Source organism: Excalfactoria chinensis, chromosome 17 (assembly GCF_039878825.1).
Source record: "Excalfactoria chinensis isolate bCotChi1 chromosome 17, bCotChi1.hap2, whole genome shotgun sequence".
Classification (NCBI taxonomy): domain Eukaryota; kingdom Metazoa; phylum Chordata; class Aves; order Galliformes; family Phasianidae; genus Excalfactoria; species Excalfactoria chinensis.
Window position 1 is genome coordinate 8,093,409 of NC_092841.1, and position 25,167 is coordinate 8,118,575.

General features: G+C 50.4%; 1 protein-coding gene and 1 long non-coding RNA gene across 2 annotated transcripts in view; one reads left to right on the plus strand and one right to left on the minus strand.

Annotated features, from left to right (window-relative positions):
- The window catches only part of LOC140260190 (uncharacterized), a 90,463-nt gene that overhangs the window by 15,596 nt on the left and 49,700 nt on the right, over nt 1-25,167 (minus strand). The gene's annotated exons all lie outside the window — the stretch shown is intronic.
- SOX9 (SRY-box transcription factor 9) lies at nt 9,237-13,257 on the plus strand. Its single transcript, XM_072352092.1, has 3 exons — nt 9,237-9,974; nt 10,840-11,093; nt 11,533-13,257. The coding sequence occupies exons 1-3, from the start codon at nt 9,544-9,546 to the stop codon at nt 12,330-12,332; spliced, it is 1,485 nt and encodes a 494-aa protein (XP_072208193.1). The 5' UTR covers nt 9,237-9,543; the 3' UTR covers nt 12,333-13,257.

Sequence of the window (25,167 nt, forward strand, 5' to 3'; positions counted from 1 at the left end):
CCAAGGCCAAGTTCACAAACATAGAAACCTTGGATGCATTTTTTTTTCCTCCAGTCCTTCTCTGCACCAGGTCCAACAGGGATCTCCCAGCTATCCCAGGGTATTAGCAGTTGGGCTGGGGAAGAGATTCTGGATCACTTTTGATATCTCTGCCTCACTTCAATCATAATACATAAATTCCTACTCTCTGTTCCTGCACCAGCACAGACCCATCCCACCTGCGTGCACCAAACCTGTCCCACTGAGAACAAGGAAGCAGAGAATCACATGGAAATAGAAGGGAATAGAAGGAAGTAGGAGGAGGACGCACTGTGGAAATATTTAATCACAAATCACCAGCTCTGTGCATTTTGGAAGGCCATAAGAGTGGCTGTGTAAGAACAGCCTTCTGCTCAGTGTGGCACAAGGAGGGCACGGGCACTTCAGCAAAGTGCTGTGCATCCTCTCAGCCAACTCTTTGTCCAGCTCTGCAAAGCCAGGCACAAGATGTTCAAAGTTAATCATCATCTGGGGCTGATGGGGAACTGATCCCCACAGACAGCCCTAAAAATGATGATATTTGGCTCAGAAGCAATATCCAGGCAGAGGTCCCCTCCAGTCTCACACTCCCAGCTCTTGCTTTCACAAATGCTGCGTGACCAGTCAAACTGGATTGGATTTTCTTCAGGGTTTTTTTTTTTTTCCTATCCCCAAATACAACCCTTCTACTGCATCAACACAGAAAAGATAATAAAATGGGTGTGTTATCCATGTGGTTTCAGGTGCTCTGGGAGACCTCGGATTTGTCACTTTCTGTTAGGAAAGATTTGCTCTCCAATAGAGCAGTGATGCAGTGGCACAGATGCTCAGATAATGGGGTTGTCACCACCCCCAGAGGTGTTCTAGAACCATGGGGATGTGGCACTGAGGGACGTGGATATGGGCATAGTGGGGATGGGTTGGGCTTGGGGATCTTAGTGGTCTTCTCCAATCTCAATGATTCTCTGATTCTTGGGGGCTGCATCTTATTTCCAAAGGGCGCACCTTGGTGTGATTTGGGATGGATCAGGACCTGAAAACCAGTCTTAGAGCCACTTGAGGCAAATGATAATCTCAGAGCTCAGTAAATTACTAAACAAGTTATGTGGGCAACAGAAAACAGGTGCTGTGTACCACAGCTTGGCCCCAACCCTGTGGATTCTCTGAGGTCTCATACAGGAGAAGCTCACATTACCATTCTTTTTCTCAGCAACGTATTGCATCGTGCCTCCACACACTCCCAAAGAGCCAATACCTTTGACACCGTCAAAAACTCACACCCACTTTCTGTGCACACCGTGAGCCCAGGCTGCAGTGCACAGCCCCCCGGGGCCAAGCGGGATCCAGGCAGAGGATCCAAACCTTCTTTTGTTTCCAAACTTGGCTCATTCACTCTTCTCCCATTATCTCCACCCCCCGCACCCCCACCACCACCACCCTCCCCTTCTTTTTCTTTCCTTTTTCTTTTTCTCTCTCTCTCTCTTTTTTTTAAGGTAACAATACATCCTTTCAGGCACTGCCAAAGCCCTACTCAAGCCCACTCCGATAAGACCTGGCAGGAAAGGTAACTGCCATCAATATTTTGGAGAATGTTAACCACCTGAGGACAGCCAGGGTGGGGGATCCCAACGGGCGGCTGCGAGCACCTGGGCTATGTTGGAAAACACCACATTAAAAGTCCTTTCCCTCCCGGATCCCCCCTGAATTCCCAGGACATGCTCTCCAGCATAAGTAGCTATAAAGGCAGTGCTGAACCAGGACAGTGTGCTCCACTCGGAGGTATGTTTTCGTGATGCTTCTTTTGCGGCCTTTTCATTTACTCCGCTAAAATATTATTCTTCAGCCAGAGTTTATTTTGGATAAGTGCGGCTCCGAGTCCAACTTTCAGAGCCCTAAATTCTGCATCAGAGGATCCAGAATTTAATGTTAAAAATGAAAAAATCCCCTCCCCCTGAAAATAGGGGATGTCGTTTGGTCGGGGTCTCCCAGACAGTGCTGCCATCGCGGGTGCCGCACAGCAGCACTTTGTCTCTGTTCTGCAGGAGCACCTGTCCTCATCCCTGCCTTCAAAGTCAAAAATCGCTCCGTGTGTTATGAGTAGGAACCCGGGATTACGATAAAGAGCGGTTTCAGACTGACAGCAAATTAAAGTGCAAGCCAAGGTATATATACACCATTCAGAGACGTATTTATAAGAGGGTTTTTTCCCCTAAAACCAGAAAAATATAATGATATTCTGTCGTGGAGTCTGAGACTTTCTGTGTTATTATTAAGACATAGCAAACATTTCTAGGTAAAAAAACTGCAAGCTGGATGGCGTTCTTCTCAGAATAAGCTTTCCCCACTTAGCAGCAGGATGATTTTTTTCTCGTGTTCGTGCAAAAAAAGTAGGGTATTTTGCCAAGCTAAATGGCCAGCGCATATTTCTCATCTGTCACAGATAGGAGAGACAGGTAGACAGAAAAACCAGCGCTCCCTGCCCTCCCGATTGCTGTTTTTCTATCGTCCTCTGCTTCTCTATAATAATTTTAACGTGATGAGTGTTATGCTGTGTTTTCTTTTAACTGTAAGCTACGGCCCTTCCTTCGGGTTTGGAAGGCAAATAAAGCAAATGAAAACAGAAGGGAAACGGGATAAATTATCAGCGTTGAACAAAAGCAAATTCGATAAAGCAATTGCTGTTTATGGAGTAAATAGCGATGCTGAGATAAATCAGCGCGCCCCACTCCTCTCTCAGGCCCTGGGATAGATATTAAAAACCAGTGCTGGATTTGGTGCCTTGGGGGCAGCCCCGCAGATCCCATCCCGACCCTTTAGCACTATTATTATTCAGGGAAACTCTGTGAATCAGCATGGGGCAAAACGGGCAGGAAACAGGCAAAGGGAAAGAGCTCAGGGCTGCGTGCATCCTGCCCTGCGAGCAGCTTCAAAATGCCTTCAGATGGGTTTCCCATTGGGAAAGGAGCCCATGAGCTGCCCAGACCACACTCTCTTACCCCCACCCCCACCCCCCAACACACACACACACACACTTCCAGGACAGAACACCCTCAGCACCAACAGAAAAACTATGTCCTACATAGTTTTATGTTAGCAAAGTGTTCGCTGTTTGCTCCTGCCCGTCACGGCTGGGCACATCTAACAGGGCAAGCGTGTGCCCAAAACAGGGAACCTGGAACGCAGTCTTGGTGTCTCCATGCCCAAATGCAGAGCAGGGAGGGAGCGGTGATGGGCACAAAACCATAGGGAAAGGAGAGCGTGGTGTCCCCAGCCCGCCCATGGGGAACCACAACACGGGCAGTGAAAGGGGGAAAACTCATCGAAATTCTCAGACATGGCCAAAGATTTATGTTATATGTGAAATAAAATATTTATACAGAGCTCAGGCACACAGCTAGGCACTTGGCATAGGGGAGGAATGGCAAGAAACAGCCATATTTTCAGTATATGCGAGTGCATGCATACGTGAGTCTGTGTTTAGATAGATACATGTATATAAAACAAATCCCTGTTTATTGCTCGGCAGAGAAAACTACCTTTTTTTAACATAAATAACCCCAATGCAAATAAACTCCCCACCCTGAGCAAACTCAACACGATCCCGTCGCAGATTTCTCTATTTTTCAAATAAATCATCGTTCCACCCCAACATGGACCTGGCAGCTTGGATTTCCAAATCACTCAGGAGCTGCGCTGGGATGGGAGCTGGAAGCAGCCCAAACAAACAACTTTACAAGTTCCAGAAGCCGGGTGCCCCCATCTCCACCACCCCCTCTTTTCTCTCCTTTCGGGAGGGGTGGGCGCTGGCCCATAGGAAACCAGTGACCCAGGGACATCTGTAAGCGATTAGGATGCAGACTTCAGGTAGCTCCCAGAAACACGTGCTGTCCACATTACACCCTCCAAGTATATTTCCACAACTTTACTTCTCCAAATAAACAGTCGGGCTCTCCCTGCATTAGCAAGGAGCTGCACAAACAGGTAGAGAGAATGGCAGTTTTATTCCCCCTTCCAATTCTGATGGATTTCTTGTAAGCTGTTGCCGGGCTGCGTAATTTGAACTATTGCTTGGAAAACATAATAGGGCAGGTTTAAAATTACTGCCATGTATTTATCTGTATGTGACTATGAAACATGGTGTACAATTTGCACAGCACGTTAACGAACAGCCGCTTATGGGAGCGAGCGGGGCTGAGCTCAAGTAAACCTGAAAAATAGATGCATTAACCAGAATCCATCAGGATTTATAGCTGGGTTGGGAGAATTGCTTTTAATTTCTATAATCGGGTTTTCTGACTTTCAAAACAAACTTTCTAATTAACTGCCTGAAGAGAGGGGGTCTTGGGGATGCCATGCTGAGGGCACCACATCTCTCGGCTGTGGATGGACCCCAGAAGGACACTGAGCACAGACAGCAGTGATAGTGGCTGTGGTATGGGACACTGCTCTTTTATGGGAAGAAAAAAACAGATGGAGAAGACAATGCTGATAACTTGTAGGCACCATTTGCTCGGGATCATTTGTCCTTTACAGGAGAGCTCAGCGCTGCTGTAAATGAAATCTGCCCCTTTTGTGCTCGTTATACCTGAGCTTTGATTCTGGCTAAACCAGACTGAGTTCTCTCAGTGACCCATTGGGGACTGTGCACAGAGCTGCTGGGGTGGACAGGGGGAGAGCCTAGAGCCCCTCCTGAACCCAGAGCCCCTCCATCTGGGCATCAGCCCCACAGCGACCAGAGCTGGGACACAGCCCCAAAATATGGAAAACCCACAGCATGCAACAGCAATACCCAACTGGGGCTGAAGATATTCAAGATAAAGGTGCATCTTGGGGAGAAATAACAATAACAACAATAATAACTACCCTCTTTCTCAACAAGGAGAAGCACTCAGCACCTTTTGCATGTTTCCATTCCCCTCTATCCAAGCCTGATAAATTTTCCATTTTCCGATGTTTGCGAAGCCTGGAGCCAAGTGTTATGAGCAAATAAAGAAATAAATAAGAAACGCATCGCTTTCATCTCCAGAAACAAGCACTTGTGAGGCACAACTCTGTGCACGGCGCTTTCCAGCTGCAGCAGAAGGAGAACACCACGGCGGGGTTCTGCGTGCTTACATGGGAGCCAAGCAGTGCTAATCTCATCCCGTGCTGCCCTGTGCTCAGCTCTGGGCTCCAAAAGGAGGGAAGAAATCCCCACTTTCCCCTTCCTTTTCTCGCACTTGGAGAGTTTTCCAGAGGAAAAAGCATTTCTCTGATCCAAAGGTGCAGCGATTTCACAGCCACAGCCGACAGAGGTGGGCAAACAACCAGTGCCACCCCACTCCCTCCATAGTAATAATCACAAATAATTCCCTGCTGCCCCGAGATTCTCCACTCCCGACTATGGAAATTCTTTTGCTTTATCCAATCCACCGGGGCGGCGAGATGGGATTTTTGGGCATGAATTATAAAGGCCGTAAAAGCAAATATCTTCAGGGACTCAGCGCAAAAGCTGTTACCTTACACACCAAAAAGGGGGGAAAGCAACCTGAACTGCAGCTCACCTAAACCCCGTCTGGTGTTCAATCACAGCACAGCGTTGCCTGCAGCTCAGCCCTGGGCAGCTGTGCATTACTGGGACAGATTTCTAAACACCGAAAACGATAATGCAAACGCACCACGTCAAGCAATTCGGAGCTACGCCTGCAAAATGAATTGGTAACTTCACCACCAATTTGCTAAAGCCCTTCGTTCAGTACAATGACCTCCTGGTGAGGACACCCCAACCCGTGCCCATGAAATGCTTGGGAAATTGAAAGCTTATTGAGTACAGTGCCAAAGGGCACCAAGTGCCACCGGGCAGGGCTGTGCCACTCACCCATGGTCTGGGGCTTTGTCCCCCCCCCCTCACCCTTTCTCTATCCCTCCCAGCTGCAGCTTTGCAATGGAAAAGAAATACCAATTGCTTTGCTCAGTAATGGAGCAAAAGTACTCATTGAGGAGCTGTTCTGTGCAGGGTGGGGTGCTGCAGAACCCCCTTTTTTAATAAGGTGCCTTTGCTGAGGAGGAAGAGGTTTTTATAGGAGAGAGTGATAATTATACTGCACTTAAGCGCAGCTGAAAGCTGCCCCAAAACACAGCAGTAGCCCCCCAGGCTGCTTCCATGGCACAACCCTATCTGGCACTGCATTTTGTGCCATCAAGCAGTGGGCAACACAGTTCTGATATCAACACAAAGAGGCATTGGTGCATGCTGGCTACCTGTTCTTAGGGGTTGCCACTACAACCCAAAGCTTACAGAGGGGCCGGGTGACATCAACATTAGCCCTGTGAGGTCAGAAGAGCCAGGTGACAACACAACCCCTGCCCTACAACACCAGTGCCCATCACACCTGCTGGCTTTGGGCAGCAGCAACCTTGGCACAGCGAGGTGGATGAAGCCCCCCAAAAAATCACCTACAAAATAAAGCTCATTTTGGAGCAAGAACAAAACCCAACCACTCTGTTGCACATTATTAATAGGGGACATTCGTATGGCTGGAGAGAAACACTCCCTGCACACCCACATGGCTGCTGCCTCACTCCCTGCCCAGAGCCTTGCAGGGATCATTGCCTAAAATAGGATGATTTGATTGAGCACAAGGGAGGAAAACCATGGAATGAGGTCTGTAATCCGTGGGCTCTTTGCTAAAAATCCTTCCTGATATCTGAGCTCACCACTTATGATAAAAACAACGTAAACTCTACACAAAGAAAAGGGAACTTCCATCCTGACCTACAACGGGCACCCCATCACCTCGCAACACGGCCGTGATTTAACCAGCGTGCCCCTATTGCCCAAATAGGAATTAAAAGCAATAATTCCAAACTGGTAAAATTACGTACGAGAACAGAACTGGAAAACTCCTTTAAGTTTCATTTTTGCTTATGGCTCAAACTTGTCGAACTGCTTTCTTTTGTTAAAGCAGATCCTTTGGTAACAAAAAAGGCAGCGGCGCTTCTAGCAGACGGACTTACAGAACGAAAAAGGCTCTCATTCTTATGCTTTTCACCCCATCAAAGCTGCTCTGGCATTTATCAGCAGCAGAGCCGCTGAGCAATCTGTTGCCACCGCGTTTTTCTCCTCCAGGTACGCTGCTGGTTGGGGTTTTGCTGCCCAGCTCCAGCTGTGGGCTCATAGCAGTGCCTTTCCCGAGTAATTCGGGATGCTCCCATCACAAACACATGCAGCAAAGGAGACCTGCAGGGTTCAGTTCCACTCCTACACTGACCGAGAGCTGAAATCGCCAAAGGAAAAGATTTCTAAATCTTCCCATTAAGAGTTTACTTTTGTCAAATAACACCACAAAACTCAGCACATCTCCTCTGGGACACAAAGGAACAACACGGAGCGCTATCAAACAGTCTCCTGTGCTGCAGAGAAGCGTAAGAAAGCCCAAAAGCTCCCGAAGGAAACCCACCCCGGCACCCGCACTCTGTCCCTCCTGCAGACAAAGGTCTGGAAATAGGACAGCACTTATAGGACAGCACTTATAGGACAGCACTTATAGGACAGCACTTACAGGACAGCACTTACAGGACAGCACTTACAGGACAGCACTTACCTTCCAGCTCCCCACAGATAACTACTCCCCCACAGTTTGCAAGCAAAAAAGTCTCGGGGCAAGATAGCAAAGGACAAGCAGGGTACACTGGGGAGATTGCTTGCAGATGCGTTTATTCAGAGCTCCTTTTCCTTTCCCTGCTGCCTTTTGCTCTATTTTGTTTTGTTTTGTTTTTTTTTTTTGTTTCTTTTTTTGTTTTGTTGTGGTTTTTTTTCTCTAAGAATTTTTTTTTAAAAAAACTTTTCTTTTTCTCTTTTTTTCTTTTCTTTTTTCTTTTTTTTTTTTCTTTTTTTCACGTGCCATTTCCAGCGCTTTGAAAATCCCCTTACGAACGCAGCAGCGCAAAACAAGGATGAGAGATGCGCACCGGCTGAGCCGGATCCTGCCCTGAAGGACAAAGGCTGCCAATGGCAGCGGCGTTAACGAAGCCCCCAGCTTGAAAGCTCGGGCTGATACCAACAACTGCGTGGGCTGCACCGAGACCCACACTACCCAGACCGGGTCGGACGGGAGGAGGGCAGCTCCTGCAGCTCCCAGCGCCCATCTGCGCTGCAGCGCATCTCCACCCCCACCCCTGACACCCAGCGAGGCGAGTCCTGCGCCGCGCTCCATCCAGGTAACAGCTTCTCTCCCCCTCCAGCATCCCAACCCATCCAGCATAAGTTTACTCTCGTGTCGTATGATTCACCATAAGGGAAACATCGTTGTATTTCAACACATAACCCTGCAACAGAGACACAACCCGAAGAGCTGCGGCGTTTCTTTGGTCACTTTCTGCTGTTTGGTTCCGATGATCACAATCGGACAACTTAGCAAAACTCTGCGGGCCGATGAGCCCCGCAGGCTCCCGAATGCCCTCAGCAGCAGCGCAGAGCCGCTCCGTGGGGAAGGGGTGGAGGGCGGGGGGGGGGGGGGGGGGGGTAACACTATAGGGGAAAAAAATGAATAAAAAAAAGGAGTCTAAACGCAAAATTGCAGTATTAGAAAAGTCGAGTTCGAACCTTTAAAAAACAAATGAATGGACCGGGAGACCGCGTACTAAAAAGAAGAAAGAAAACGGAGGGTTTCGTGCTCTCCACGCTCCCCGCACCCGTCGCTGCCCCACGCGCGGCCACAGCGGGGGCGGCGCCGCGCACGGTTCGCGCAGCCCCTCCCCCCCCCCCCCCATCACCCGCGGGGCGCGCAGCGCTCCCCACCCCCGCGCGTCCCCGCGCCTTTCCTGGGCCTTTGGCGCCCCCTCCGGACGGCGGCGCGCACCGCCCGCGGCTCCGCTCCCCCCCACGCTGCGAGCAAAGCTCGGCCCGCTCCGCGCCGATCCGCGGGAAGCACCTCCGGCACGCAGCGCACGGAGTCGGGCGCCTGGGAAGCCCGAACCCGTGGCGGGGCGGAGCGAAACGAAGCGGAACGGCTCCCACCGCCCCGCGCCCCACCCCGGCGCTCCCGCAACCTTCGCGCGGCCAACCCCCCGCGCGCGGCGTTGCGCGATAGTTGCGCGCCCTCCGGCCCCGCCCCTCGGTGGCTCCTCAACCAATGGCGTGCTCGCCAACCCCCGGGGGCCGGCCGCCCATTGGCGGAGAGCTGCCGAGCCGAAATCGCCACGGAGAGTATTTATTCCCGCGGCGCGGAGCGGGCCGCAGAGCCGCGCTGCAGAGCCGCGGGGCGCGCCCGGCACTACGCCGCCACCCACGGCCCCGCGCCCTGCGCTTTTTCCTCTCCTTCGGCTTGCAAAAGTTCGCCCCTCTCCGCCGCTCAGTTCTGATTTTCGGCTTGGAGGAGTCGGGAAAGAGAAAGACGAACGTTCATAAAACTTTTGCAAACTTTTTCCAGCTTCTCCCCTTCCTCTCGCAGCCGGGCTGCGCGCTGCTGGAGGCTCCGTCTCTCCCTGTTTAACTTCTTGTTTTTAACCCTTCCCCGCCCCTCAGCCGCCCGCTTATTTTCTCGCATGAATCTCCTAGACCCCTTCATGAAAATGACGGAAGAACAGGACAAATGCATCTCCGACGCCCCCAGCCCCACTATGTCGGATGACTCCGCCGGGTCTCCCTGCCCCTCCGGATCCGGCTCGGACACGGAGAACACCCGACCTCAAGAGAACACCTTCCCCAAAGGCGACCCGGACCTGAAGAAGGAGAACGACGAGGACAAATTCCCCGTGTGCATCCGCGAGGCTGTGAGCCAGGTGCTCAAGGGCTACGATTGGACCCTGGTGCCCATGCCCGTGCGGGTGAATGGATCCAGCAAGAACAAACCCCACGTGAAGCGTCCCATGAACGCCTTCATGGTGTGGGCCCAGGCGGCTCGAAGGAAGCTGGCTGACCAATACCCGCATCTGCACAACGCCGAGCTCAGCAAAACGCTGGGCAAGCTGTGGAGGTGAGCAGGGGCTGGGATCGATGCCCTGGGGTGGGAGGAGGGATGCTGGGGGGGGATGCAGCCTGCTGAGTTTGCTCCAGTTGTGATGGTGCGAGGAATAGAGAGAGGAAAAGGAGGGAGAGGGTGGTTGGAAGGCTGGAAAAGTTGCTGCAAAGTTTTGTATGCACTGGCAAAGTTGTTTGGTGGGATAGGAGAGGGAAAGTAGGTAAAGGAGGGGGGAAAAAACAGGGCATGGAGATCCCTGGGGCTGCCCTCTGCTCCTGCAAAGGTTTTATTCTGCTTGAGCCTTGCCCTGTGTGCCCTACAGCCAGGGGAGCGCTTGGTGATGTGCAGGGGAAGCGATGGGCCTAGATTGCATCAGCTGTGTGCAGAGTGAGGGGAGGGGGAAAAAGCTGCCAACCCCCAGGGGGTGCCCAGGGGTGGCTGGGTGCCCTCCGCCTTCCAAAATAAGGCAGGGAGGGGTGAAAACCAGAAGGCAAGTGAGTCACCTGGCTGGCAATGAGTGTGACTGCAGAAAGGAGGGGTGGAGGGGAATCCTAAATTCACAGCAGGAGGAGAAAGTGGTGAGCAACTCTGGTCCTGGCAGTAGGCACAAGAGCCGTCACCCAGAGTGCCCAGGGATGGGGTGGGATGGGGAGCATTGACCTCTCATTTGGTCATTGAAATGTGGGGTGACAACCAGTGTGTGCCCCAAATTGGGGGTTCAGTGCTGGAGAGGGGGGAGTTTGCATCCCTGTTTGTGGGGACTGAGAGAGGCTTGGGGCTGATGTTAATGCCAGAGTGGAGGGAAACACTTGTGCTCCCTGCCGTGAGCTGCAGCTGACCCCTCACTGTGTTCCCCCCCCCCCTTCCCCATCCTCCTCAGGCTGCTGAATGAGAGTGAGAAGCGTCCCTTCGTGGAGGAGGCTGAACGGCTGCGGGTGCAGCACAAGAAGGACCACCCTGACTACAAGTACCAACCACGCAGGAGGAAGTCAGTGAAGAACGGGCAGTCGGAGCAGGAGGAGGGCTCCGAGCAGACCCACATCTCCCCCAATGCCATCTTCAAGGCGCTGCAGGCGGACTCCCCTCAGTCATCATCCAGCATCAGCGAGGTGCACTCCCCCGGGGAGCACTCGGGTAGGTGTCACAACCCACACCCTCTCTGGGGTCAGCAAAGCAGGCTGAGATCGGGGGCGGCGGGTACGGAGGAAATAAGGAGAGTAAGGGGAAATACGGAGCCATGAGCGCAGTGAGGAGGGGCCCACCAGGCTTGCCCATAGCGGTGCTACAAGTGCTGACCCACATGTGCCAGCCTCTGGGGCTGCTTCTGCCCTGCTCTGCCCATGAGAAATGCAAAGTTGTAATTCCTTTTTCTTTACTTGGTGCAACAGATGGGCACCTGTAGCACCAGCATTCTCATTCCTTGCACCTGAAGATATTTGCATTCCCCTGTGCATCTGCACACCTCCCCAAGCCTTAGGGATGAGGTTAACCATTAACACCATTATCACATTAGGCGCGAGGTGCCCGGTCCAATACCCCCCCGTCACACTCATGCTCTCTCCTTCCCTTGCAGGGCAGTCACAGGGTCCTCCTACACCCCCCACCACTCCCAAGACGGACGCTCAGCAGCCGGGCAAGCAGGACCTGAAGCGCGAGGGCCGCCCTTTGGCAGAAGGTGGCCGCCAACCTCCCCACATTGATTTCCGAGACGTGGACATCGGTGAGCTCAGCAGCGACGTCATCTCCAACATTGAAACCTTTGACGTCAATGAATTTGACCAATACCTGCCCCCCAACGGCCACCCGGGGGTCCCGGCCACCCACGGCCAGGTCACCACCTACAGCGGTACCTACGGCATTAGCAGCTCAGCCAGCTCTCCGGCGGGCGCAGGGCACGCCTGGATGGCTAAACAGCAGCCTCAGCCCCCACAACCCCCAGCACAGCCCCCAGCACAGCACACACTGCCGGCACTGAGCGGTGAGCAGGGCCCGACACAACAGCGGCCGCACATCAAAACGGAGCAGCTGAGCCCCAGCCACTACAGCGAGCAGCAGCAGCACTCCCCGCAGCAGCAGCAACAGCAGCAACAGCAGCTGGGCTACGGCTCCTTCAACCTGCAGCACTACGGCTCCTCGTACCCCCCCATCACCCGCTCGCAGTATGATTACACCGAGCACCAGAACTCCGGCTCCTACTACAGCCACGCTGCCGGGCAGAGCGGAGGGCTCTACTCCACCTTCACCTACATGAACCCCACGCAGCGTCCCATGTACACCCCCATTGCAGACACGTCTGGGGTGCCCTCCATCCCGCAGACCCACAGCCCGCAGCACTGGGAACAGCCCGTCTACACGCAGCTCACCCGGCCTTAAAAGCCACGTGAAGACAAATAAATAAACAAACCAATCGGAAAGGAAAGAAAAAAAGAAGGAAGAAAAAAAAAGGAAAAAAAGAGAAAGGAAAAAAAAAAAGAATAAAAGAAGGCAGTGAAAGCAGAGGACTTCCGGCAGGCTTTCCTTTCTTACAAATCAAAAACGATGATTTAAGAGGAAAAAAAGATAATGGTTAAAATGTGCTTGAGTTCAAGCTGGGGGGCACCCACAGCACCCAGAGCTCAGTGCCGGCCCCCAGGGACCCAATGCGTGGGCATGGGCTGGATGTGTCCCTCTGTTTGCTGGACATTTGTGATGAGTTGGGTTTCTTGAGGGTTTAGGGTTGGTTTTCTTTTTGGTTTATATATTTTTTTTTAGCAGTTAATTAAAAAAAATAATAAAATAAAACAAAAAATGGGGTGGGGAGGGGGGGAGAATAAAGAGAAAGCTCAGTCCTCTGTGAGGAAATATTCTCTATTTTAAATACTTTTTAGTATGTACTGTGTATGATTCGTTACCAATTTGAGGGGATTTATACCTATTTTGTAGAGGTGTTTTTTTGGGGGGTGGGAGGGTAAAAATGCTCTTTATTTTTCCAACAGCTGCAAATTGAATGCTTGGCGGGGGTGGCGTTTTTTGTGTGGTCAGAGGTATTTTTGTATCGCTCGGTGTCCCTTTTTTTTTCCTCTCTAAGAAATTAATAAGAGGAAGAAAATAAAGAGGAAAGCAAAGCGGGACCTGCGTGCTTCTGGCTGCCATCGGTGCTGCGTAGGCTCAGCTCAGCACAGCAGGGATGGGGAAGAAAAGGTTTTCTATTTTTCTAACTCAAGAGTGACGCGAAAGGAAAAAGAAAGAACTGAAATAACTAAAAAAGAGCAGCCGGGTGGAGATTTTTTATCATTATTTTTTCACAACCTTGAGCCTTAAAAAAAAAAGAAACCAGCAAAAAAATTAACCCAACGCTCTGAAGAAGCCTTAAAGCAGCCCTGTGCTGGTCAGTTGGCCCAGCTCTGTGCACACAGCCCAGTGAGGGTCCCCGACCCCCCAAGGGGGGTCAACAGAGACTGAGTTTGTTCCCTGAGAAGAGCAATTTTTAATCACCATTTAATAAGAAAATAAAAGAGGTAAAAAAAATAAATCTCCCTTTCTATATTTTAAGTCCCTTCAAAGAGTGATGACGTTGCGGGAGCGTTGTTGGGAAGGTAACGGTGCCTGTTAAATTATGGTCAGAACTGTAACCAGTCCTTTTTATTTATCTCTCTTAATTCTTTTATTATTATTATTATTATTATTATTACTATTCTTTTGTCGTTGTTGGGTTTTGTTGTTGCTTTTTGGAATCCACGTCCTGGGTTTGGACCAACTCGCGCTCTTCCCTTTACTTTTATTTTGCTTTCTTAAGGAGAAACTGGAAAATAATAATAATAATAATAATAAAAATAATAATAAAAAGAACCTCCAAACCTATTGAAAATGTCGGACAAACTGAAGATTGCAAATGTAGCGCATCACTGAATCATTTGCCTTCGTTTCCAGCCTCAGTTCTATGGGACACAACCAGACCCCATATCTCTGCCTTCCACCCCCAGCACAGCACTGAGGGGGGTCAGGGGGGTTGTGTGGACTTTGGTGAAGCTGTGGCTGAACGGTTAAGGATTGCTTTTTAAAAAAGACAGCCAACTTTCTTTGTTTTTTAATTTAAAATAATAATAATAATAATAATAATGATATATTTGTTAACTTTTTGTTTTCATAGGGATTCAGTAGGAGAAATCTGAAAGCACTCTTATCGTACGGCATCTCTCTATTTCTGTATAAAAGCAGATCTGGTTTTGTTGTTTTTTTTTTTTGTTAAAGTATTTCTGTAACTTAAAAAGACCTGTCACTTAAATCATATTTTTGTCTCTAGGTAAGTTCGGTTTTGGTTGCAAGATCTTCCTCTTTGTGAAACTTACCTTTTTATTTGGGGTGTTTTTGTTTTGTATATTATTGTTTGCAATAAATATACGTTGTATTAAAAGTGGAAAAACCCCACTGGTGTCTGATTTATTAACAGCCTCCCAAGGAGGGCGGCTGGTTTCATCTAACTCAGTGGGATGTTGGGCTGTGCTGTGAGCAGTGTGGGATGTGAGGTTGCATCCTGCGCCAGCCCTGCTGCTCCGCTTTGCACACAAGTATCACTTTGCACAATGCATCCCCTGCTCTGCATCCCCTGCAGCTCCAAAGCAGGAGGGGAGCAGCTCACCTTGTCCATTTACCCAAAAAAAGCTGAAATTCTCCCCAAATGGGATCCACCACCGCTCCAAGCACCGGCAGTCCCAAACCCTGCATCTCCATCCTACAGCATTTGGGGTGCATTGTGGGGAACAGCACAGGGAAAACTTCATTAACACCCCCTGAACGGTGCAGTGCAATGTGGTGGCACTCACTGCTGCCCCTCCCCTCTGCTCCAAAGGGGTTCTGCACAACCCTGCATGGCTCCAGCAGTGCAAAGCCTCTGCGTGTCCTACCATCCTGACTCCTGTTACCAGCAGCCTTTAAGCCAATTAACCAAAAGGGATTCATTGACTTTGCACATTTGTTGGGGTCAGCATCACTCAGGCCCCACGCTGGGGGGCACACATTGGGTTCCCCCTCACCCACTGGAGCCTGAAAGTTGGGTTACTGACACAACCATTGCCTTCCTGATGCCTATGCATGTGCGTTGGGATGCAGCCCAACAAGAAGCTGAGAAACATCCCTAAAGGTGCACAGCTCCAGAGGGGGGAGGGGAGCTGGACCCCACCTTTCAGCTAGAAACACCTTGGAGAAATCCTCCTTGCACCAAACCAAAAGAGCAAAGCTCATGACCCAACCCTGGACCTATAAATTCGGCACTGTTTACTTATGGTGTGGGCTGCAACGTGCTCAGAGCAGAGCCAGAGCCCGGTCCCTGTGCAGTACTGAGCTCCTGACCCCCACACCGTGTCCCCCTAGCTGGGACTTGGGGGCACCCAGAGCAAAAAAAGAAAGTAGTGCTACAAAAGCTGCACTGCTTCAGGGCACTTTGTGCTAGAAAGCAGAGCAGGAGGAGTGGTTAGAAGAGGGGGGGGGGGGGAATAAATAAATGAATCCAAGGGAACTCTTACAATGCTGCAGGGCAGGTTTGAGCCGCAGCAGATAACAGAGCCGGGTGCAGGACAGATGTGCAATGCTGCACGGCGGGTTCAGAGGCAGCAGGGCAGGGAGCGGCGCAGCTGCAGGGCAGGGCAGGGTGGGGGGCACCCTCAGAGGCCCCCTGGCTCCTGCACAGTGCTGTGGCTGCAGTGGGCAGCACAGGGCTGTGCACTGTCAGTTCAGCTGTATGACTGCAAAAAATAAGGCAATGTTTAAGAATTTTAAAGAAATTCTATGTACTTTTATGAAGGATTTCTCTTAGGAATTCCTAGAGCTCAGCACCCTACAGCACCCATCACACCAGGCTCTGCGCCCACCCAGCTACATGCAGCTCCCCGAGCTCAGCAGCCCGCCCGCCTGCAGCTGTGTCAGCTGCTGAGAAGCGGAGCTGCAATTTGCATTTCCTCAGCCAGCTGTTCATGTTGACATCAAATTAAAGCCGGGGCTTTCTCCCAGAGAGGAGGAGAGATCTCAGCCAGCTGTGAGCCGGGATCCCGCCGGCAGCCACGGCTCCTGCCCAGCTGCAGCACTTGGGATGCAGTGATATATCACAGCAGTGCTGGGCAAGTGAGTTTTGCTGGGGTTTCTCTTTCCCTTTCTTGGGGCCCAGTTCCAGGGAGCAGGCAGTTAAATGGGGTGGAGATTTATATGTCAAAGGGAAAGCAGCGAGCTGGGCTTCCCCTGCATCCCAGCCTTAGGGAGGGAGCTGTGTCCACCCCGGAGGGCACAAATGAAGCCCACCATCCCTCCCAAAGTTGGCTGGGATGCTTGGAGTCACTGCTGCAATGATCAATTCATCTGGAATAGGTAAAGCATCAAGCATAAACAGGTCCAAGGAATTAGGAAAAATGTAAAAAATACCCTTTAAATATCTCAGCAGAACCCCAGGCTTACAGTGACATGGGCATGATACAGCTGAGGATGGGGAAGAACTCACTGCTCAGAGGGGAGGCAGCCTGCACCATGCAGTGCTGCAGGACACAGAGCCACTGCTGTCCCCCCTGTGCCACTGCTCAGCCTCACTAGGTGCTCCACATGCCTGCAAGGGTTTCTCCTGCATCCACATGCACCAGGCTTGCAGCACCAGCTCAATACTGGAGCAATGGGGTGTGCAGCACCCATTGCATCCACAGCCATGCTAACAGCACTAAGTTCCCACACCCTCTCCTGCTGCTCCCCCAGCAATTTTCCTTAGTACTAAACATCACTCACAGGTCCACCAGCAAAGCCTGCAGCTCCCCAGATTCCCAGCACAGCCCACAGACAGCGCAGCGTGGGCACAGACATGCCGTAAGTGCTACTGTAATAGAAATAATTGATCCTAAGGTGCTTCGGGGGCTATAAAGACCTCAATTGTTAGCTGCTTGGGTCAGAGCCCATGTCTTTATGACGTGTTTGTACAAGGACTACTCTAATGGGGCGCTGAGCCGCGATTGGGGTCCTGAAGTGCTATTGTAATACAAGCACTAATCATGCACGGCCGTTATACAAGCTGCCCCTGCTCAGGCTGTGCTCCGAAGGCTCATAAACCAGGCAGGGCTCTATTGAAGTCAACTGGAGCTTGGTTGGATCCGAGCTGCTCAACAAGCCCATGACCATCAAACTCTTGTTTTAGTTCTCCATGTGTGTGTGCATGGATGCACGCGGCTGTGTGCACACACACATGTAGAGGCTGACAGCATCAGCAAGGAGCAGCTGAGCATGGAGATGTGCTATTTGTAAAGCCCAGGGTGGGAGGGGAGCAATTTCTCCATTAAAACAGAGTCATGTTTATAAGACGCTCAATAAAAAAATCATTTGAAATAAGAAATAACAGCAGCTACACAGAGGGAAGGGAAACAAGCCTCTGAATCCACGTTTCTAATTAATTACCTGCCTGGGAGCTGCTCTCAGCTTTCAGAGAGTAAAACAGTTTACAGTGGGAAGGTCTGAGGGTTAAGTCCATGAGCTCACGAGCACTGCAGCCACTGCACGGGGAGCAAATGTAGTAACAGAGAGGGGGAATCCAGGCTGCTGCAGCCAGACAGATGCAGCCATTCAGCCTGGGAATTAAGGGCACTTTTAACAAGGCCATAGCTCTGACATGGGACAACCCATAGTCTGCAGAACATGGGGCTGTCCATGAGCCACCTGGAGCTAAAGCTGCAGAGAGAAGGGGCAGCACAGGGGTCCTGGTCCCATCTCCTGCAGTGAGTGGGCTCCAGCCCCAGTCAAACCCAAAGAACAGCATCTGAGCCCAGATCCCAGCTCCAGCTTTCCCACTATTTCAGGGGACTCTCTCACTCTCCAACCTGGAGTTCCCCTCATTGCAAAGTGACATTTCTCACTCCTGAGACCTGGCTGCTCCCCACTGTGCTCCTGCAGCCCGGCCGGATCCCTTGCACACCCCAAGAGGAGCCAAAGGAAAAGAAAAAAAAGGCTGAAATTTGATTTTCCTTCCCCCAGTGTGGGGATTAATTACACACGTTGTCTGGGCACAAACCAACTATCACCAAGCAAAAGTCTCACTCCATAAATTTTAAACTGCTAATAATACGCTTGGACAGGAGTTTTAAAGCTTCAGTAGACAGTTTACAATTAACCTACTCCTGTCAGCTGGAAAATCACCTTACAATGTGATTCCAGTTCACGTCTGAATCGCTTTGAGTCACAAACTGCTTCTGAAACCCAGGCGGTGTGTAGCATAGAGCTGCAGCACCAGGTGCTGAAGGGCAGAGCTTCACTCCATCCTCACCCCCATTCTCACTGGGCAGCCTCCAGCGCATCCTTGGAGACATCCCCACATTCCAACACTGACTCATCCCAGTTCAGTTTTATTATTTGCTTTGAGGGGACAAAATAATCTTGGCTCATAACAACCTCATGTGGGTATCGCTCTGCTTATTGAGAGATAAGGATTAGAACCACAGAATAACCCCAGCCAGAAGGAACCAATAAGGACCATTGAGTCCAACTCCCAGGTTCACTGTCGTAACCCTTCTCTTCCTTCTCTCTTTGGTCAGCTCACCTGCAACACTTTGAAGGCAAAACCTCACCCTATGAACAAAATTTGGGGTTTCTTTGGTGAAGGGCAATTGCAGTGTGTGAGGCTTTGGCATGAAGACATGGGTGATGGGTTGATGGTTGGACCTGATGATCTTAGTTATCTTTTCCAGCCTTAATGATTCTATGATTCAGACTAACCCACTTGGAGCCCATAGACCAAAGCTTTGGTCACTGGTTTGACCCACAGCCCTGAAGTGAAGCTTCCAAATGAACCGCTCTGGAATATCTTGGAAAAAGCCCCAATAGCAAATTGCCTCAGTGAGGAGTAAGTTGGGGGGCTGGGGAGACAACCAGTCATTTTCTGTGATTAAAAGGCAAATTTTATTCCTCTAGAAACTTGGAAGCAAATGTGGTGTTGCTATGGTTTCACACCCACTGGCTGGAAATGACAATATTAGCAGGGTGACCTGGTAATTAGAAACTGTGCCCCCAGGTCAGACTGCGGAGAAAATAAAGAGAGATTACGGAGTCCTAAAGACACAGCATAATGCTGTGGGCTCCTGGGCTCCCTACCTTTTATAACTGGCCCATTTAAATGCAGATTATGACTTTCCACCTGGGGCTGCTAATCTGTCTCACAGCCAGATCAAACAATAAGGCATCTCTCCGCACTGTGGGGCCAGGGTGCTTTCGAACTCAGTCTGTCATCAGGTCTGTCAGGCTGTCTATCCCCTTTTTCTCAGGGTAAAACCCAGAGTTTTTCATTCGCAGATAATTATTTTTCCAAACTTGGATGTTTACGCCCTCCCTTCCCTCCCCCAGTCCCCAACAATTTGGAGCAAGTCAGGCTCAAGTTTTCCTCTCCATCATACCATGTAAAGCCATTGAGCTCATTGGCGTCACGATGGCACACATTATGTTTAAGGGGAAGGTTCTGCAGTGGTGCTCAGGAAGCAGGAGGGTGCTTTCCAGGGAGCTGCTGGCTCCTCTGAGCCCAGTATCCCTACTGTGGCATGGGGAAGCTTTGCCAACCCAGAGGGATACCCAGCCCAGTAGATCCTACTGGTCCTACTGGCCAGGCAGCAGGGCAATCCCATCTTTCATCCCTTCCTTGGTGAGATGTTTCATGGCAACATAGAGTATCAGTACTGACACCATTTGGAGACCAAGCTTCTCCTGGAAGAACAGGAAAGACAAACTATCTCTCTTAAACAGGGATAACAGCATGGAAAGCCATCCTAATCATGAAATGCTCAACTGTGACCCAACAGGAAAAACTCAAGATCATCAGGGTTCAGTCCTGACTGTTGAGATTACTGATAGGATCTCCAGAGCCTTCCCAGTGGTTACCCAGCAGCTTCCATCCAGCCAGCACAGTGACAGTGTGCCCTACCCACAGATACACACTCACTCAGGACTTCTGCAGCACACAGGGAGGTTAGAAAGAAAAGGCAGAAATAAACCCTTTAAGCATCTACCCCCTGTTTTAAACACCAACAGAGCAGGTAATGCCAATATCATTAAAGCCAGATGACTCCATCAACACCAACTGAGAGTGAAAGGTCTGAGCTCCTCAGACTACTGCACCTGGCTCCTTAATGCTCTTTGCATTCACTAAGTGAGGGAGCATTTTAATGAGGGTTAATAGCAGCACTGCACTTAGCAGCCTCCATCCAGGCATCTGTCACACATTTTCACACCATGGCAGGTGTCAAGTGTGTGGTCAGCAGCCTCCTTCCACAGCTCCAACCTCCATCTCAAGATCCAACCTGCTCCATCACAACCCTGCTGGGTTCCTAGGGCCCAGTGCCCTCCTTACCTGGTTCACATTCCCACAGTCACCCCTTCTGTCACATTATGGTCCTAGAAAGATCAGGCTGCTCTATCCATGGCCATTCCAAATACTCCCCATTCCAGTGCTACCTCAGCCTTCTCAAGCAAGTGGACTTGATGCCCTGAGGACTCAGGAGGACACAAAGGACGATGCTCCCTTGCTCCCATACCCCTCTCTTTGCAAAACACTCTCATAGATAACGTAGGAAGAAAAAATCAAAATGGCATCCAGAAAAAGAATGTCATTCCCCTTGGGAAGAGCAGCTTCTAAGCGAGCCCTAGATATAGACTCGACTTTCCAGCTGCGAAGCAACGATTTCTCTGCTACTGCAGTACAACAAGTGGGACCAGTGGGTGCTGGAGCTGTTGCTCCTATTTGATCATTGCAAATAAGAGATCCAGCTTCACTCAACACAAGATCACGGCAGATTATCAGCACCATAGGAGCGTCTCTTAGCAGGGAGAAAAAGTCCATATAAAAAGCCCAAGCTGAGCCTTATTAGCTCCATACTTGCCTTCCCCCATCCCCTCTCCTCGCCCCCATTCCTCCTCCCTTCCCAAACTGTCATGGTTTATTTTGTTTGGGTGGATTTTCTTTCTCTTTCCTCCCCCTCCCAGCCCCTCACAAACAGATAGTTTTCCCATGGAGATCCAGCACGCTCTGTGCCTATTAGCATCCTTGTGCATAATTAGAGCCCAGCGCATTGTCATGCAAAGCAGCCTCGGATGACAACACTTCAGCCCGGACGACACAGAAATGCAGCAAGGAAGTTTCTCACACTGGTTTTAGCCAAGGCAAACCGGACTGTGCACGGGTTTGAGATTTTAATTATTGGATGGGTGCTGGGCTGCCCTTACAGCTCAGCAAGGAAAGCTCCCAGCCACCCGCGTGCCCCCTGGCCTTCACGTTGCTCTCTGATACTTTCTGCTCATTACAATGAATTCCAAACCCCTCTCTGAACAGCCATTGAATGGTTTTCCACATCATCAGTGCTAAATCGGCATCTCTGCCATGCTCTGCCTCTCTGCTCATCCTAGTTGCCAAAAAGGCTCAAGAAGCGCAATGAAGGTTGGAGGGGAGGTAGAAACTTTGGCCTGACACAGCCCAGAGGAGGATCCCATCTCCAGCATCTCTCCTGCTACATCTCTTCCCCTCCACAGCCCCCCAGTCCTGGCCAACAGCACTCTGCTCAGTGTAGGATGGCTCTGCAAGCACAACATGTACTCAGGGGAGGCTCCCAGTGCCCAGGAGTACATCTTGCCTGAGCTCTCCAAGCATTCCTCATGATGCTCCACAGCTTCTCTGAACCCCGCAGGCATCCCTCAGGGCAGGATCCTTGCAGCACTCTGACTCACAGCATTTGCACTCTCAGGGAGGTAGTTGGGAAGTTTCGGAGGTGCCCCAGGTTTAATCATTAATCGCTGAGCTCCACTCTATGGTTTCGCCTTGGGAATTCACCTGCTTTCACATCAGTCGGAAGCAGTGACATTTAAAAAGTGGCTTCCAAAGCATCCAGGCATGAGGCAGGGGAGAGGGTGAAGGTGAGGGATATCCCAGTCCCCCATCCTGTACCATTGCTCTGAGGCTGAGAGGGCCAACCCTGCAGACCTACACTGGTCCAAAGAGCAGTGACTTCAGCCATTAGCCCACTTGCGAGGGACACCTCATACATCAGTGGGTCATTAAAGGATCTGACACTCATTAACAGTCCCACAGGGCCTTGTGTGCCAGTACAGCCTCCCACTACACCATCTTTCCTGCAGGAGAGCAGAGAGGAAAACTGCTGAGGAGAGACTGCTTCAAACCCTGAGTCCTCTTCTGCTCCTACCCTCTCTAAATTGACTAGCTCAGCCAAGTGGCGACTGCTACCACCCTAATACCAATGGCAGAGCCACAATCTGTGCATACTGGTGCAGGAACCATGGCAGCACCACTTTGCTCTGCCATCCCCAGGGCTCTGCAAACTCAGAGACAGCAGCACAAATACCAGTGCTGCAGCACCCAGCGGATGCTGTGGGCTGGGGAGGTCGCACTGGTTCCCAGCTGCAGCTTGCACTATGTTTGCTTTGCCTGCCCCCAGACACACCGGGCTGGCAGCAGGGCTGACCTGCCTGCTGACCCGTAACCAGCGTGGCCAAGGCCCTGATTGCAACCTTCTGGCAGTTAATGTGATCCTCTTGACTACAAGCACAGCAAGAGGAGTGGCTGGTGGCTCTTCCCTCTGCTCTGCAGGGTTGGCTGCGTGGCAGCCTCCTGCACTGTCGTGTGAGAAAGGGCAGAGCATGGGGTAGCCAGCTCCAAATTCCATTGCACTGCTAAGTACAATCCAGCAAATGTGGCAGCCCTGCTCCATGGGGAGATAATGATAGGGATGATCCCACTGCAGGATGGAAGATGGAGCAGAGCAGCATATATATAAATATACATATGTAAGTCCTCACATCCCCCTGTTCAGATTCTCCATTATTTCCTGGAAAGAAGAAAAATAACCCAGAGAAATTAAGTGTTCACTGAAGTTAAACCTCCAGCACACTTTGATTTTCAGCAGTTTGGAAAACAACAAAACTCCGTTCAGACTTTCTCCTAATTCATATTTTATACAGGCCTCTCATAATCCATACTCCATCCATCTTCCTTCTTATTTGTTTTCTCTTTCCTCCTCCTTTTTTCTTTTAACCTGTTTAATCCTTTTAAGTTCAAGGATTTGGAAAGCAAATACTATAAAAGATGAAAGGTGCGTTGGAGGAAATCAACTTTGATAAGAGGCTTTTATGGCTTGTAAACCTTATTCCGGCCCTTTGGCTTAAAAGGCAACACTAATTTTAAGAGCCTTATGCAAGCTTCACATTAAGCTTGGAAAAAAAAATTGCACCAGCCTTGAAGTGATGGGCACCTGGCTACAGCCTTCTCATTGCAGCACATCAAATGCTGTGGTTAGCATCGGGCAGCCTGCAGCAGGGCTTCAGAGGGCATGGTGTGCAAAAACCCTAATCTGCTCTCCCAGTTTCAAAATAATAAAGGCAATTATGAGCAGCACAATCCCAAACAAATCGCTGCTGTGATGCTCTCTTTCACTGCAGCACTAAATCACTGCACCCTCACTGACCCCTCCCAGAAGAAGGCACGCAGTGAGGTCGGAGCTGTGGGACCCTTCTGTGCTGGATGCAGCACAGACAGTGTTAAATGGCTCTGGCTTTGCTCAGAGTGGGGCACGTCTCAGTGTCCCCACTGCTGGGACCAATGCTATTAGGTCAGCCCTTGGCAGAGCTGCTCCAGGCCAGGGTGGAAACGCGGAGAAGCTTATTGCGTAAGACAAGTGTTTGGAGATGGAGATGTGTTGTTTGACAGTGTAAACACAAAACTGCATCACTGGTCTGAACACAGGCCACAGGGATAGAAAGAAAGCATCTCAGCAAAGGGACAGAGCTTGGGACAAGCTATAAGCAGTGACAGTCACCTGCTGTGCACACAGCTCTCACCAGGACCCCTGTCCCATTCACCACTGCAGTTCCCTTTCTTGAGGGAAAAGCCCAATACCAGACCCTACTCTGACATTGCTCCCCTGTCTCTTTGCAAGAAGGGATGAAGGAGACTGCTAGTTCCGAATCGCATTGCCGCTCAGGGCTGAGTAATTACAAGCGGCTGCAATCATTATTACCTATAATGCTGCTTATGCAGAGGCAGGCTTGGCACTAATTAGCATCACATGGGAGGCTCATGCACAGCATCATTATGAGGGAAATTAACTGTGATCCAGAAGAGGAATACCTACTGGCAGACTTGGACTGGATCCTGGGGATGCTGTTCATCCTCAAGCATCAATGCAAGAGAAGTGGCCCATGGAGCAAGGGGAGGAGAACCCATTTCCCACCCCACCATAAAGCAGGACTGGATGCTGGATTTCTAGATCCCAGCTCAGTTTAATCCCAAACATCTTCACATGCTTCTTCCCCTACAGTCAGGAACCATTCGGAGCAAAGGAGGATCCAACTGCAGCCTAATCCATTCCTCAGCAAGCTCCCACCAAACATCACCAGAGCAGCTCAGCTCAGCTCCCAGCTCACCCCAGAACCTGCCTGGAGATGGCAGACATTCAGACTTCAGACCCTTCTGGAGCAGGGCAGGAAACATTCAGCCACCAGTGACATTTCCATCTCATGGGATTTGATGCCCTTATTATGGTCTTGCCCAACCAGGATACGTGCAACTCAGGGAGATTTTGCATTTATGAAATCCTGCATTTATGAAGGCCATTTCTACACTCATTGGCAATTTCTTCTCTGGGGAAATAATGGGGCTGTCCCTGCAGCCATAGCAATGCCAGCAGGCTCACTGGTGCTGGCACATGGCATGACTGAAGGCAATGGGCTCCTCTCCCCACCACTGCCTAAATCCAAATCCAACATGAATTCACATCATTTTTAGTTGCCTGAAGGCCAATCAGAAAGAAGCTGAAATATCAGCGTCAGAAACAACGTACCCATATGCATAATTACCAGTAAGTGAACTGTGGGCTTAAGGAGCTCAAGACCTAAAAGCAAAACAGTGTATAACCTTTTTTTCATTTTTTCTTTTTCCAATTTTCCAGGCTGAAAAAAACCCAGCAGCAAATAATAATAATAATGAAAATAATCAGGAGGAAGTAGCCATGGATATTTGTTTTACAACCATGTGCTTCAGTTATCTTGGGAAAGACTTTCTCTCTCAACCCAGATGTCAGGTGTTCAACCAAGAATCCTGTCTGGACCCGGTCTCAGCTCTCAAGATCTTTTTATGAGTGAACCAGCAACAGAGAGATACGTCTTGTGGCAGTCCTATGCAACACCCAACCTTCGGCCAACCTCAGGTGAGTTGGGAGCT